At 42.1% G+C, this 15,953-nt stretch overlaps 3 protein-coding genes across 3 annotated transcripts in view; all 3 read right to left on the bottom strand.

Moving 5' to 3' along the window:
• LOC103360206 (small cell adhesion glycoprotein-like) overlaps positions 1 to 4,502 on the bottom strand; it is an 11,401-nt gene extending 6,899 nt beyond the window's left edge. Inside the window, exons 1-3 of the mRNA XM_008285889.1 lie at positions 4,399 to 4,502; positions 2,483 to 2,628; positions 188 to 229 (exon numbers count right to left, since the gene is read on the bottom strand). Coding sequence (XP_008284111.1) covers positions 188 to 229; positions 2,483 to 2,603 — 163 coding nt within the window. The 5' untranslated portion in view covers positions 2,604 to 2,628; positions 4,399 to 4,502. The remainder of the gene's footprint in view (positions 1 to 187; positions 230 to 2,482; positions 2,629 to 4,398) is intronic.
• Positions 4,503 to 8,233: 3,731 nt separating this feature from the next.
• On the bottom strand, positions 8,234 to 12,513 carry s100b (S100 calcium binding protein, beta (neural)). The gene is made up of 3 exons (XM_008285887.1): positions 12,462 to 12,513; positions 10,484 to 10,640; positions 8,234 to 10,387 (listed from the first exon to the last, which is right to left on the bottom strand). The coding sequence occupies exons 2-3, from the start codon at positions 10,625 to 10,627 to the stop codon at positions 10,241 to 10,243; spliced, it is 291 nt and encodes a 96-aa protein (XP_008284109.1). The 5' UTR covers positions 10,628 to 10,640; positions 12,462 to 12,513; the 3' UTR covers positions 8,234 to 10,240.
• Positions 11,014 to 15,953, bottom strand: part of LOC103360216 (uncharacterized protein DDB_G0286299-like) — a 12,417-nt gene continuing 7,477 nt past the window's right edge. Inside the window, exon 5 of the mRNA XM_008285900.1 lies at positions 11,014 to 11,404. Coding sequence (XP_008284122.1) covers positions 11,219 to 11,404 — 186 coding nt within the window. The 3' untranslated portion in view covers positions 11,014 to 11,218. The remainder of the gene's footprint in view (positions 11,405 to 15,953) is intronic.

Below are 15,953 nucleotides of genomic sequence, written 5' to 3'. Positions count from 1 at the left end.
GGATTTAACTGTTGGTTTGGTGGAACCTTTGCATTTCCAGGAAGTTTCCTCAATAACTTCCCAAACTTCTACACTCTTAATCTGAACCCTACACAGGATTTAAAAGTCATCACAGAGTCACTGATACACGCTGCTGTCAGGTGAAGTTGGACAAATCATCACGTTGCATCCAGCGTTCAGGCCTCACCTCCGATTAACGCCGCCAAGTCTCCACCGTCCACCTCCACGCCTGCAAAGACACAAACAGACGTTCAGCTCGGGGAAGTTCAGACGTTAAACTTCAACTCCGTCCTTCAGTTTCTGCAGCAGAAGCTCCAGAGCTGCAGAGCTCCACGTGGGACTCTCTGGAGGAGGAAGCTCTGAGTTTAGAAACTGGCTGTGATGTTCGGCCTCCACGTCTCGTTACAGGACACACGGCAGCTGGTTTGGTTTTTTCTCGGCTCAGACTCCGACCATGCGTGGCATTCAAACGCCTGCCGTCTATTTTAGAGCCTCACACAAACACAAACACAAACACAACGCCCTTGCAGCGAGTCTCTAGTGACGTTTTCACTCCTGGGTTCGTTTCTCACTGCAACATAAAGTCCTGAACCTCCACGGAGACACAGACCAGTAGGAAGAACTCAGAAACGTCTTTTAATGCTAAATGATACCGTTACAGTGACATAAATTATAAAAAACTACTTTTTTTGACAATTTAAGTTACAAAAATCTAAAAAACATGATAAATAAAAGTGGCTTTTTTTCTATTTGTGTTTAAATCAGAAAACAAACGACAATGTAGAAAAAAAACACGTTAAGAAAAGTGTTTTTTAAAGGTTATGTTCTCTTTTTTGTTGTCTTTCCCTTTTTTCTCGTTCAAGTTGATGTTTTCCTTTTTAAAAAATTGTTTTTGTCGGTCCGGCCGTCACCTCAGAGCCGCCGTAGATCGCCGTTTATGACGTTAAACATTTGATTTTTACATCTTTCCTCACTGTTGACTCGTTTTTCGCTGCAACGTAAAGTCCTGCACCTCGACGGAGACACAAACTAGAAGCAGGAAGAAGTCAGACATGTCGTTTTATGCTGTATGATATCGTTATAGTGACATAAATTAATATTATTATTCGTGTGGCCCCGGTGGATCCAGATGTTTCAGCAGATTAAAGCCAATAAAAGAGTAAAACCTATGATGGATGGATTATTTTTCAGAATGTCGTTTAGATTGAATGCTTTATTAACGCTGTAATCACATGACCGGATGTCGTACTGCAGAAAAAGCATCATCATTTCATTGACGTATCGCGGCCCAAGCTGCAGGTCAGTCGTACATGAGCTTCCAGGGGACGGAGCTGTTCATAGCCTGCGTTGGCCCTCCTCGGCCCTCCTCGGCCCTGGTTGCTCCCCTTATCTCCATAGCGACAGGCCCCCGAGGCGTCACGCTGGCTCCATCCCAAACCGACTCGAGGCTGATAAGACACTCCCTGCTGAGCACCGACACCTCCTGCACAGCCGGCGTCCTGCAAACCGCCTTCTGTCATCATGAAGCCCTCAGAGGGCCGACCAGACGTGGTTCTGGTGCACCAACACAAGGAGGTTCGTCTTTGAGCCGCATCAGTCAGGAACCTGAATCTCCTCCAAGTAGACGAACGTTCTTTCAGCATCCTTCGTTTTAATAAATGCGTTTTAAAACTTTTTGAACATCGTTAATGTGTCTCATGCTAGCAATAAGAAGCTACAGCTTAGCTTAGCTCAGCTAGCAGCACCTGCTTCATTCCTCTCTCTGCAGTCTCTCGCTGTGTGAGCTTGTAAAGAAGTTAAAACTGAAATAAAAGGAGGCAGTAAATCTCTAGAAACACCTGAAACATCCGGCTCCAGTGGGAACACGCTGAAAGTCGATAAAAAAAATGTGTGTTTTTAGTTTTTTATACCAAAGAAGACATTTAATTAACCTAAAAATTAACAAGTTCATAGATTTAAGCGAGTAAAGGAGTAAAAAAAAAGTGTATTTTTAATTTCTGCGACCACAGAAAACTGATTTTTAAGCACCAAGCAACGTCTGAATGACTAAAAAAATCAACATGGTTTATGAAATTAGGTTTTAAAATCATGAAGAACAAGCAGCATTCATGTTTACTGGAGACGGTTTTGGTTCATGTTCAATGTGCTGAGAAACAAATTGTCTTTACGTGGACTTTAACGTGACATGAAGTTCATGTTTACAGATTAAAATGCACTTATTTGTTCTTTTGGGGTTCTTCGTCAGGTTGGTTTAATTATTTTTGCTCATTTTATTAAAATTTTTCCTTTAAAAACAAACTAATTAGCAGGTTAGCAACAGCATCACCAAACACCGAGCCTCCCTTTGATTCTGTTCGCTAAGCTAAGCTAAGCTAAGCTAACAGTCAACTGGTGACAATCTTCTCGTCTAACTCTGCCAGAAAACCGATGAGAGAATTTCCCAGTACGTCGTTTAAAGGATTCCTCGCGCACATGAACGCACCTGTGGCTGTTGTCTGGGTCAGAACTTCAGGAGTCAGAACCTCGGCTGGTGTTGGAGTCGGACGTTCAGACATGTACTGTTCTACAGTCGTGAACGGTTCTGCAGTCGGGGTCGGATCCATGCTGACGTCAAGCTGCGAGGGGTTTCTGCAGGAGGCGGAAAGGAAGAAGACGTCAGAATATGGAGACATGAACGTCTGGATGGAAGTGAACAGATGCTGACGTTGTGCCAGGATAAGCCTTTACTCACGTCTTATGCAGCAGATATTTGAATTGATTTATCTCGGAGGTAATTTAATGCTAACATTCACCTCAGTTTCTTAAAAAGGATCTTCTCTGTCGCTGCTACTAACTGTTCAAACATTAAGGCCAGTTTAAAAAGTCGTGCTGCAGCTCAATCGTTCCTCTTTCCGGTGACATTTTTAAGCAAAATGTTAAACGTACACGTTTCTGTTGGCCTCAAGTTGTGGTTTTAATGTTTTATTTTCCAAACTGATTGGATCAGGCAGCAAAAAAAGAATCTGCCAGAAGCTGCAGTTCCTCTAATGGCCACTTGAGGCCGCCTCCAACAGCAGGTCGGTCCCCGTTGACCTCCGTGTTAAAACGTCCGACTTCACAGCACAAAGGAAACGTGTTTACGGCCGCGTACAAAACTGGTTTTGGTCTCTTTACATAAGTTCGTCGTTTATGACCGCTGAGCGAGGAGGGAACTTTTACATCAGCTGTCCATTTAAATTATATCGAGGCTAAAAGTTGTGTATCATCAAGGACGTGTTGTTTGCATGGCTTCCCTTAGCGACGCTGTATATGCTAATTTAGGAGTTAGGAGTCCAAAACTGCCAGGATGGTGGCTGATATACAATCTGTGGCTCAAAGGATTATGACATGAGTCCATCTGGAGCATGCAGGGAGGAGGTCGGGGTGGATGGATGGGATACGTCCCACATCAGGGACACCTTAAGGTAGCCATTCTTTTGGAAACCTAATGGTGGCGATGAATGAGTCGCATTTTAACCTGTTTTTGGTCTTGCTTTATGCACATTATTTTTGGCATCCATGTGGTGTTTTAAAACATAACTAAAGTTGACTTGATTGACTTGATATTTCCAAGAAAGTCGTGCACAGTTTTGCGCTAAATGACCAAAGATTCCTGACCTGGATCATATTATTATTACAGATTTGCTTCCTTTTAAAGGTTTGATTGCTATCCTGTAGTTTGCAGCTGGATTTGTATTTGAAATTTAGACGATAATCAAGAACTTCCCACGCCGGTACAGTCACGTTTCATATCCTTGTGATCATGACTGATGTAGTTCAGGGAATTAGCTGGACACTGAGCAGCATTAGTGGAGTTTGGAGATTCTTTAAATGATTTATGAGCTGAATAAATGATCGACCGGTGATTGTTTGACAAGCACAAAGCTGTCTGGAGGAAGATTCTGTCTGAACACATGAAAATCAGTCTTGAATCCTAAATATTTACCAACAGTCGCGTCAGGATGCGTCGACCTCTCGAAGCATCCAAGTGACAAAACAATCACCAGATCTCGCCAAACAATGGAGCCCTTTTACGGGAACTTTGCGCCCTCAGCTTTTCACACACTGAATCATGAACTCCAGGGAATGGGATCAAAATGCATCCGAGTGTTTGTCTCCACAACAAGAGGCGCTCAACTCTCCCACAGCTGCAGAGCGTGACGCCAGGCTTCAGCCGCCCAACTATCACATCTTATTGACTTGTGTTTGCATTTGTTCAAGAAGTTTAATTGAACATATTCAGCTTGGAAAATGAGAAAAGCGAACATAAACAGCCACAGTTTGACTCAGCGAGGACGGATTGTTGAATGATTGCAACAACTTTTATGCAGCAGAGAAAGAAAAAAACCCAAAAACGACAGAATGTGAAGAGAAACTCACCAGTTCTGAGAGTCAGCAGGCAGCTCTGAGCAGGAGAAACACAACAGAGTGTATGCTAGACAACACACACACACACACACACATAACTCATGCACACACACTTGCAGATGGGTGTGGTGTCGGTCCCCAGGGTCGGGATCGTTTCCCCCTCCGGCCAATCGCGGCGCTGACTCCACCTCTCCGATGCTAAACAGCCTGCAGATGTCTGAAAGTGTGCAGCTGACGACGCCTCTTGCATCATCTGTGAACACACACTCGTTCCTCTTTGTGTGTGTGTGTGTGTGTCCGTGCACACGTTCACTAATCCTCACCCTCCTGAATAATCTGTCAGCCACTCTCTGAAGAAAAGTGCATTTACTTCTCCCTCTCCATGAGTTGCTCGAGTTTCTTGCGCAAACTGCTTCCAGTCGACCGATAAATAAAAACAGTTGCGCGGAGGAAGAAGAGGAAGAAGAGGACGAGATGTGAAACAATCAGGCAGGAATTCGCTCCTCCAACTTGACCCGAGTTTGTAAAGAAGCATCACAACATTTCAGAGACTCTCCAGAGACGCCGCTTAACACCGAAAAACAATCAACCGCTACGAGCCGTAGACGGACACTTTTATTTCTTCCTTTTAGCCTCACAAACCCTCAAACTAAAGCTGGTGGTGTTCAGACAGACAACCAACAAACAAAATGAAGGAAGACAAACTGGCTGTAACACCCTGAAAACAACAGAAGCCTCCCTGTGCAGCGACACTCTGCTCCCAGCGCTCCTGCAGCACTTTGTCTGAAATGTGTCAAGTACCACCTGTGTCGAGCGTTAAATCTCCCAAACGATGTCAAAATAGCGACGCCTCGACTTGAAGTTTAATTCTAAGGAAGAGGAACGAGTCCCGGGGAACCGAATCTGAGCAAAAAGAGCGACATTTGTGAGAAATCTGCACCTTTAAAGCGAGTGGTGTGCGCTCTACCTCGGACACTTCACAGATAAAGTGTGATTCAAGTACGAGCTGTAGACTCACCTCTTACCACCAGTGATGCTAGTTCACATGGGATCACTGCCGACTTCGACGCGGCTGCTGTTTCCGCAGATCCATGGTGAAATCGCAAACAATCCTAAATCCTGACTCACAAAGCTTTCTGTTAGCACCGCTTTGTCGTGTTGCTGTTTTGCCTTCATGTCCAACAGGAGCAGAATCTTAACCTCCTTATCACAGCTTTTACATTTATAACTTCTGTTTGAGTGTTTAAAAAATGTTAAAATAATGTTTTACGTCACTGAAACATTATCCAGATGCTTAAAGAGCGAGGGGTTTTACTCAAGTCGACACTGTGAAGATGAAGAATGTGACTGAATGAGTAATTTCAGGATTCATATTCACGTCTGTAACACCCATCCCATGTAGCTAATGTATGAACACTCTCGTTAATACTGTGGGCGGGGCTTTGAGTACTATTACTATCTATTAAATAAACCTAGTAAACAGGCGATACAACAGGAAAATGGTCCTAGAACTTTAATGTAAATTATGACTTGATGTTGCCTCCACTTAAATAATAAACACACTCCTTTTAAACCCCACTGAGGCCACGTTCACACGTAGCAGAAACGGTGATATATCAACGGGCGTTTGGTTCACACGTAAACGAAGCTACGAGTCACCGAAAACGATCACATCTGAAAACTCCGGCCACAATAGAGATTTGGAAAAACACTGTCTGTACGTTTGCATGTAGACGGGAGGAGACGTCACGGTATCAGGGTCCTTGACAGGATTCTTTTTAGTCTTTGCGAATGCTGCTAACGGTTAGCGGCAAATACGCTAGCAAATAGCAGCGTTAGCAACGAGGACAACGGTAGAGAAACTCCACCGGCGCTTGTTGTTAAATATTTTCCTGCAACATACCCTCGACAACAGCGTATCAGCGTAACGAGCCGTTACTCCATCATAACGCTGACGAGAACCCTGAGTTAGCGACTAAAGCGTCATCAGCGTGCGGCCATGTTTACAGTTTGGCTGCTGTGTTAGAAATGGACGCTGTTAAAGCAACGTTTGGACAAACGACCCTCATGCCGATATCGCTGAAGTAACAGGAAGTAATTTGTTGTTTGTTCCAGGATTCTGATTGGCTAGCATATGTTTCTCGTTACACTGCCCCCTACAGGTCTGGCAGCTCTTAACGACGGGTTTATGCAGGTTTGTGTGGATGAAGATGTTTTTGAAAATTATCTGGTGTGAATGATGTTATTTTTCAAAATACTGGTTATGTGTAAACGTGGTCGAAGAATAATTTAAATTTAGCTTAGCAACCTGATAATCTCACTGTAACCTCTAACATGCGACACAAACCAGGAAAGTCAAATGCAGAAAGTAGATTTTTAGTAAAAAGAAGACAATTCACTTGTGACGTTTTCCTTTTTGTTACCCTGTTATCTTCGGTTCAGTCTTATATCATTGCAGGCCTGATGCTGCCTGGGTGAGGCCGTAAAACGTGGTACTCACGGTCGACAGGGCTAGCAGCTAGCAGCTAGCGGCTAGCAGGCAGCGCGAGACGTGACCGTGTCCGTGAGCTTGATGGCGGCGCGGCAGCAGCTCCAGCAGGCTTCACCAGACAGACCAGACGGCCAAAGACGACTTCTCATCCACACCAGGGGCCCAAAGAAAGTGTCCTCGGTCCGCTGTACATTTAAAAGTCTCTCTTTATTTCTGAAATCTAATTTATGCCTCCATACATACTTTACACACCGGAGTAAAACACAAGGCTAGCCTTAGCGTTAGCATGCTTCGTCGCTAGTCGCGGTTAGCATTTTCTGGACAAAACATTCCGTCTGAGCGCATAAACATAAATACATCAAGTACTCACTTTACATCGGGTTAGAAAAGTCCAAAACGAACCAGCAGAGTCCGTATCCACCTGTTTTAGAGACTATTTATTCACCAGACTGACTTATTAAAAGATTTCTCACACGTTCCACGTTAGGCCACGCCCATCTTACCTCTGATTGGATATTACAGGTACATCATCCAATGAAATTACAGAAAACAAAAGATTGACATGAACAAGTTAGGTTGTGAACAGCAAACTAGTACATTTCCAACAAACTTGCTTCAAATGAACTTTTATTCCAAATATGATAAAAGCTTGAGATGAGATGGCCAATTTATATATTTATGTAGATTTTATGACATTTTTAGTCATGTTGCTTATTTATTACTTACATATTTATTTAATTGACTTTATTTGTATTTTAGCCAGTGTTGTCTAAAGTAAACATGAGCTACAAATATGACTTTTTATTGGGATATTTAAACAGTTTTACACCATTTCAGAGACCAACAGCTGCACTTTTCTGGTCTTTATGTTCCATTTCTTTGGCTTTTCTACAATAAAAAAAATATTGCCTCAGATCCAGTTTATAAAACATCTGCTAGCAGCAAAAATAAAACGTTTTTTAGGAGTTAAATCAGTCCTGGAGTTCAGTTTGTCATGATTTCAGTCAGGAAACACCTGCAGTCCAGTGCATTTTAAACAACTAAAAGCCTTTTTAAAGACACGTTGTTTTGTTCATAAAGCTTGTTGAATATTTAGCTTCCTGTCAACATGATCAGTTTGCTTTTAAATTGATGTTTTCCAGCTGAGTTGAAGCTTTAGAGTTGAAAACAAGGAGAAAAACAACATTTACATGAAGCTTTATGGTTGAGCAGCTCTGCAGAACCGCTATGAACAGACCGCTGTAGTGTTTCTGTGCACACGTTTATTCATGACAACCCAGAATCAGCAGAATCATTTGATAACCTGCGTTCTTTTAAAGCAACATTTTCATTTTAATTGCAAAAACAGCCACAAACTCGGAGTCTCAAACTGATAATTTAATTCATTTCACATCATCGACGTCCAAACAAACCAGCAGTCCACATTTCACGGTACACGTCAGACCAGATCTCCTGCTCCACACCGTTTTCACATCTACTCACGTCGTTTCTAGATTGTTTGACAGTTTGCGCTAAAGACAAACTAAACCCGGCGACAGGCAGCAGCGACGACTAAATCCCAACGTTTTATGATTATTTTAGTGACGAAATCTGATTACTTGTTTGTTAGCTACCTAAAAAAAATCCCAAAGGACTCCTATATCCAAAAAAAAGCTAAAAAACAACATATCAACACCAGATAAATGAACACGTAAAACAGACAAACTTACTAGCATCATACAGGTTTAATAAGCCGGATTTTTATTTAACAACATAACACTAAATTATGCAAAATGTTTACATTTTATAGAGTAAAATTAGCTAAAACTCAAAACAAGCTAACCAGTTTTACTATGACAGCTAACCTACTAGTCGTCTAGACTTTCAGCCTCCTTTAGATAGTCGCTTGATTGTTGGGGCTGCTAACTTGTTAGCCACGTCTTCAGTTTCACCTCCTCACATTTCAAGTGCAAAATCTTTTTTTTCCAAAATCGACCAGATGTATTTTTTGTAACGAGAAAAGAAAGAAAAACATTTTAAAACAAGGACAAACTTAACGAATACTTTTGCGGTTTGCTAACGAAGTAGCAGCTTCAGTCGCTAACACTTACAAGCCATTTTAAAACTTTTACTAGCCGATTCATAATTTTAACGCCATGTCTAACTTACTGGCCAATTTTATGACGTGAACAACATGTTTTACAGACACAAGTGCCTTTTGGAGTTGATTAACTCGTTAGCCACTTTCTCAGTTTGGTGGCCGTCACAATAGCTCATTATCAAATCTGTTAGCCTCACAGAACTTCTCAAGCTAAATTAAGTGCAGTCAAACCTACGAGCCGCGTTCAATATTTGATAGTCAGCTACACTTTTCAAACATCTTCAGGTTGATTCTTGTGGCTACGATACTCGATTAACGCGTTAGCCACTTTCTCAGTTCAGTGGCCACCTAAGATTTGAAGTGCAAAACATCAAATGGATGATTGGTGTCAGAATAACAGAAAAAAGTCCAATGTTACCAGCCGTTTAAATGCTTTTAGTTTGAAATCCAGCTTTTAAGCAGCTCGTCAATAGCAGCTAAGCTAGCTTTTACTAGCCAGTTAAATATCGTTAATACCTAATTTACTCTCAATATTTGATAGTCAACAAGGTTTTTCAAACACAGATCGCTTTGAGTAGTTGTTTTCAGAGTGGCTACTTGATTAGCTTGTTAGCCACTTCCTCCATTTAGTGGCTAACATTCAAAACCTACGGATCTATTTATGGATTTGTGTAATCTACGAGCCGGAAAACTGTCTTCAGATTACGTGTAGACAAACTTACAAACTACTTCCGCCGGGCCACTTGCCGCCAAAAGTAGCAGCCGCTCCCCAAACCTTGTCGACACTTTACCAAACTTCCATCCAGCTTGATTTAAAGTGAAGGTTTTAGTAGCACAGGAATGAAAACTTAAGGGCTCTGAAGAGAAGAATCCTTCACTACTGACTGCTTTGTGGCTAATCCTGGCTGCCAAAGTTGGTAGCCACAAGCTAGCAGACACTTGTCGGATTCTTCAGAGAGCCCAGTTCAGAGCCGACTACGGCCTCTGAAAGTCGTCCTAACCAATATTTCAGCTACTTCCTGCTCGGCTACTTTTCTCACAAGCTTTAGTGCCACTTTTTTGAAGATTTTACAAGCCGTTTAGGGGTTTAGAGACAGAAGACGAGGTTGGTTTCACACGAGGCGACGACTCGACTGGGGTTCTGGCGAGCCACCAGCCTCGTGTTCCCTCCACCCGGCGCTGCTCCGAAGGCGTCGACAGTTTGTGCGTTGCTAGGCTCCCTCATAATTTACTGCAGCTCCCCTTTTGTCTCCGCCGCCGCCGTCGCCGCCGCCATCGCCCCCTTACTCGTCCTCGTGCTCGAAGAAGTCGTGGCAACAGACGGTAACCGCGGCGATGAATGTCATGAACTCCTGGAAGTCACACTCGGCGTCTCCGTCGGCGTCCAGGCTCTCCATCAGGTTGTCCAGCGCCGCCTGGTCCTTGACGTGCTGCGGGGGAGGGAGGACGGGTTCAGGTCGGGACAGCGGGCCTCAGAAAGGAAGCTAACGTGCTGTGACTAGCAAATAGAAAAGGTTCTGCCTCACCGCCATCAGATCCGGGAGCTCGTCGTGTAGCAGGTCCTTCAGCTCGTTCTTCTTCAGCTTGTGCTTGTCTCCTTCCCTCTCCGAGTACTTCTGAAACACGGCGATGATGGTGGCCATCGAGGTCTCCAGGTCGGTCATCGTCATCGGTGTGTTCACCCTGAACGGGACCAAAAGAAGCAAAACTCAGCAGAACCTCAGAGTGTCGTTCTGAGGATCAGTTCATCGATGCAGCTCAATGACTTTATCTTTCACATAAAGTTGGTCCGCTGGGATTTTATTCCCGTCATGAGCAGAAAATCTGATGTTTTTCTGATATTAAAAGAAATCAGCNTTTTTTATCAGTTTTAATATTAAACATGAACTTCTCGTGCGCTCTCAAGCTGTTGTACTCTCTCGTTTTCATGCATAAGTGTAGCTGATAAAGGGACGGTAGCTACTTGATTTCAGTTAAAATCTGGAAGAAAAGCAGTTCTGTGTAACTCCAGCTCGTTCGTTTTGTCCTCTGTGGAGCTACAGTAAACACGGTGGAGATAAACCTGCTCAGGTTCTGATGATTGAGCTGAAAACACTCTTTTTTTAAAAAGACGCTTCTAGTTTCTGTGTGAAGTCTGTGTTCAGGATTTGGATTCTGTGAGATTTTCAGTGGAGTATTCCTTTAAACAGCACAGAACGGCAGATCCGTTCAGGTTTGTTCTCCTTGAGCGTCTTCACATCTGGGTGATGAAGGGTACCGGCTCACAGCACCGTGCAGGCCCCAGAGCGAGGCCCTCGGCTTGCTCCAGGTGGCTGCACAGCTCCTCCCTGGTGAGGCCCGCAGGCTGGAGCTGGAGGCTCCCCCTGGACGGGAGCCTCGGCCGGGGTCGGACCCCCGTCGTCCGCCTGCTTGGACCTGGAGGAGGACAGTCGCCTGAAGAGAGAGAGCTGAGAGGAAAGACGAGGTTTAGCGGCTCGGTCGTGGTTTCCTGTTCGCTGTGTGGAGCTCGACCGACTCATCAGGGAGCGAAAAACTCAAACATATCGACCCACAGATGAAACGATTCTTTCCAAGAATGGATCTCACTAATCAGCCAGAAACGCATCAGAGCTGGACTCGTTCTCTGCTACATGCGCTGCAGGCCGGATTATAGACAACAGTGGAGCCGCTCTGCTGGACAAACTATGCAATGACGCCAACTCTAAAGTATCCTGAGCATCTTCTCTGCATCACGTCATGTCAAGAAAAGTTTTCATATCAGGAAACATGTGAGCGAGTCGATTCATCACCAAACAATTATGTAGCAGTCGATGGTTTTCTGTCAGAATGTGCAGATTCAATGCATTTAATATTTACTAAATAATACACACTTCAATCTTNTTTTTCTATTACAGATACAGAAAGATGTTAAAAACTGTGAACAACAAACTGAATAAAAGTAAATAACCTGCTTTAACCAAACAAACACACACGAGCTCAGGAAGATGATCTGAAATCGAACCAAATTGAAGTTGTTTTTAACTTTACATCTTTTTCTGTGTTTAAAATCATCTTTCAGGAGAAAAAGTAATAAAACATAACAGATAAAGTCTAATTTTGCACCTAAATACAAAACAGCTGACCTGAAAATGAAAGTGAGGAAAAAAATTCTGAACTTTTAGGTCTCATTCTGCAGAAAGACTTTTTTTTGTGTCTTTTATCATGTAAACTTGGTTCCTTTCACACGTCTTTGTTGCAGACAGTGAAAGAAAAGCAGGACGTCCATCCAGAGATGACGCTGCAGGTTTTAGAAAAGCCTAAATAGAAGCTTTTATTTTGTAATCCAGGTGATAAAATGCTGGAAAAACATCCTGCTTGAACTTAAGAATGTTTTAAAAGCTCAGAACGACTTTCTGAACTTGTTTAACATCATCTGATCCCTGAGCTGCACTCTTTAACCTCTTTCCTGTTTTTAACGTCATGTTGCAGCAGAAGCAGTGATGAAAGTGCTGAAGCTGTTCTTACCGTGTGGATCAGCAGCAGCAGCAGCAGCAGCAGCAGCAGGCGTGTATCCGGGGAGCGGAGGCTGCTGATGCCCTGCTGCCTTTATACAGCTGCCCTCTGGGGGCGTCTCTGCTGGGAGCTCAGCCAGCCTGCCGGTCAAGCTGCTGACCAATGGGCTCGGCCGTCCTCCCCTCACTCCACTGCAGCGCTGCACGAACCGGCACCGACTTACTGACGGTGCAGCGCCGGCCCGTTTGGGTCAGCAGTTCACAGGAACCTGAGCCGAGAAGCTTCAGGGTCTGAGACCAAAGTGACAGATTTCAACGTCTCGGGTCAACGTTTGAAGATTTGTGCAGCACAGATTCACAGCTCAGCTCTCTGGACTCTGGGCTCAGGTTTTACTGCAACATAAAGTCCTGAACCTCTGTAGAAACAGAACCACCAGAACTCTACAGACTGCAGATACTGAACTATGTGCATGTTTCATTGCTCTGTATCAACACAACCTGTAGCTCAGCCCAACACTTCCTGATTTTCTGTCATGTGACCGTCGCTCTCAGCTGATCCACTCATGACTCTGTGTCTTCATCAAGAAGCTCAGAATATTTTGTTTTTACAGAATCTGATTCCAGCAAACGCTTTATTTTTGGATAATTTTTGAAGGAGACAGTCTTTCACAGCAAGAGGTTCAGAGCAACGATGATGAGCAGCTGAACGTCGGACTCGTCTGGTTCTGAGTTTCTATAAAACCATAAAACTAAACGACAGGGTTCAGACTCAGGGTCCTAACAAAGTGGGATTAGTCACTAAATCCTGGTTCCACATCTTAAAATGACGATTTATATGAATTCTAACCCTGATTCAGTTGAAATCATGGTTTTGGTAGTTTTGGAAACAATTTGTTTGATTTAATTAAAATTATTATTATTTTTTTTAAATGAGTAAAGTTTTATTATATTTCTTAATGATCACTTTTTTTTAAGTGAAAATAATTTAAAAGAACATTGAGATTTTATTTTCTTACTTCCTAACCTTTTCTCACATCCGAAAATTACAACCTGTTTACGTTTTAATTATTTTATAATTTATTTTTTTAACCAATTTCAGTAAAGTTGAAATTTTTAATTCCTACAGTTGATTTTTTTAAAATTAATTTTATTTTTTATTTGTGCCCTCCTAATTTCCACCTCATACATTTCAACATAATTTTTTTAACGAGTTTGTAAAATTATTTTTTTCTTTTAATTCCAGCACAAAGAAGAAAAACAAGGTTTTGTTAGATATTGTGAGGATTTTTTAGTTTATTTTGAAGTTAACAGGATTTTTTTTAACATAACTTTGAAGCTCAAATATTTTTCTGTAAATTGCACCTTTAATTAGCAACACTTTTAATGTAATACCTGAAAATCAAATATATTTCAGTAGATTTTTTTCTTATTGTGCCACAATGTCGACGGAGAATCTAAGTTTTACATGAATATTTTAATGTGATCTTTTTTTTCTGTTTTGTTTTTGTACTTTTTGTTGTGTTTTACATTTTCCACCTTTAAACAACGTTGGTTACAGAAAAAAACACATTAAACTATAAAAACATTGCTGATTTAGACATTTTATAACATAATGAACTCACCTGCAGGTCTGCTGCAAAGTGACGTTAAATGTAAACTCGTTAAACCTCCTCAACACTGATTGTCACCTCATTCTAATTAAACTCAGGGTTCAGATATCACTGCTGTGAATTATCAAACCACCAAAACCAGTGGCTAAGCTAATGCTAGCATGCTAACACAGCGAGCCGATGCTCTTTTTGATGCTTGTTTAACACGTTAACATGCAGAAACCCGTTTTGTGCTCCTTAAAGCTCACAGCAAAACGCTTCACGTTGCAGTTTAAGGAGGCCGAGGTGTGTTTGTGGTGAGACGTGGACCACAAACACCTCCGACCGCCTCCCCCTGTGCGCCTCAGGTCCACCTCTGCTCCCCCTCCGATCACATTCTGCCTCCGTCCGCCGTCCGAGGAGCATCTGCTGGCCCACAAAGGCCCGTTTCAGAGGAAGCGACCGGCCGTGCATGTTAATGAAGTCGCTCTTTTCACGGCTCGACTTGGCCAGACGTGCGCTCACAAACGTCCCCGCGCCAAGTTTTTACCCCCCGAAGGCTGTAAACAGACGTTTGAGGGGGTAAATGTGTGAAGAGGATCAGTTTGATGGGTCAGGACGTGGAGAAGTTCTTCTGCTTCATCGTTTACTGTCCGGTTTGGTTCAAGGTCTCAACACAAGACAGTAAAACAAAAGTGATTTAGTGAAAAATGTCCTGAAAGAAAGACAGAAACTAAAGAAAGAAGCTGTGAGGAGGGTTTAGTTCAAGTTCAAAATCTGAGCAACAACTTTACTTTCAAACAATTTCAGCCTCTTCAGAACCCATAAATAAAACCTCATTTAGCTCAGGACTCATAGATTTATTTCTCTTCTACAAACTTTGAATTAACCATCAAACTCAAAAGTGATCTTTTTCTTTGCTCCTGTTTCATTTTTACTCACTGTTCTTGTTTCGCTGCATTCTTAATTCAAACTTCCATCCAGTTAAGCTGAATGCTTCCTGATTTTTTGTCACATGACCGTTGCTCACAGCTGAGCCACTCATGACTCGACGTTTTCGTCAAGAAACACAGAATTTTTTGTTTTTTGTAGAATATGATTCAAGCAAACGCTTCATTTCTGGCAATTTTTTAAATAATTCTCATTACGCTGTCATAGCTTTGCTTCAGTGAAATATTCAATACAGGACTATGTATATATATATATATTTGTTTATTTCAGCTCCTGATAAACATGATAAAAACCCAAATCTAACATGAAGTGTAATAAAAAATGGAGCATTTATTTGTGTAATCCGCCCATAAATAAAGCATCGATGCCTCATTTAGGTCAGTGCTCACAGATTTATTTCTCTTCTACAAACTTAAAAGTGATTTTTTTCTTTGCTCCTGTTTCATTTTTATTCACTGTTGGTTCATTATTTTTGCTGCTAAATAAAGTTCTGCACCTCAGAGAACTCACAACACTCGTGACTCTACATGCTGTCGATATTTAATTAATTGTATTTTTAATTCAAACTTCCATCCGGTTCAGCCGAATACTTCCTGATTTTTTGTCACGTGACCGTTGCTCACAGCTGAGCCACTCATGACTCGACGTTTTTGTCAAGAAACACAGAATTTTTAGTTTTTTGTAGAATATGATTCGAGCAAACGCTTTATTTTTGGCAATTTTTTGAATGATTTTTATTAAGCTGTCATAGCTTTACTTCAGTGAAATATTCAATACAGGACTTTACAGGAAGAATTTCTGATAAACGTGTAAAAAACCCAAATGTAACATGAAATATAATGAAAAACGGAGTGTTTATTTGCATAATCCCACCGTAAATCGAACAAATGTTGACTTTCTGAGGTCTTGTTATTGTAATTGAGTTGAATAAAGTTTAAAAAGACGCAGAAATCACAAATAAAACT

This window comes from Stegastes partitus, unplaced genomic scaffold (genome assembly GCF_000690725.1).
Source record: "Stegastes partitus isolate 25-593 unplaced genomic scaffold, Stegastes_partitus-1.0.2 Scaffold421, whole genome shotgun sequence".
NCBI lineage: Eukaryota > Metazoa > Chordata > Actinopteri > Pomacentridae > Stegastes > Stegastes partitus.
This window is presented reverse-complemented; position numbering and strand designations above follow the sequence as displayed.

Bases quoted from the DNA above. Each gene is read 5' to 3' on its own strand.
- s100b (XM_008285887.1), bottom strand. From the start codon at position 10,627: ATGACGATGACCGACCTGGAGACCTCGATGGCCACCATCATCGCCGTG. The intron at 10,388-10,483 runs GTGAGGCAGAAC...CCTCCCCCGCAG, and splicing joins AGCTCCCGGATCTGATGGCG to CACGTCAAGGACCAGGCGGC.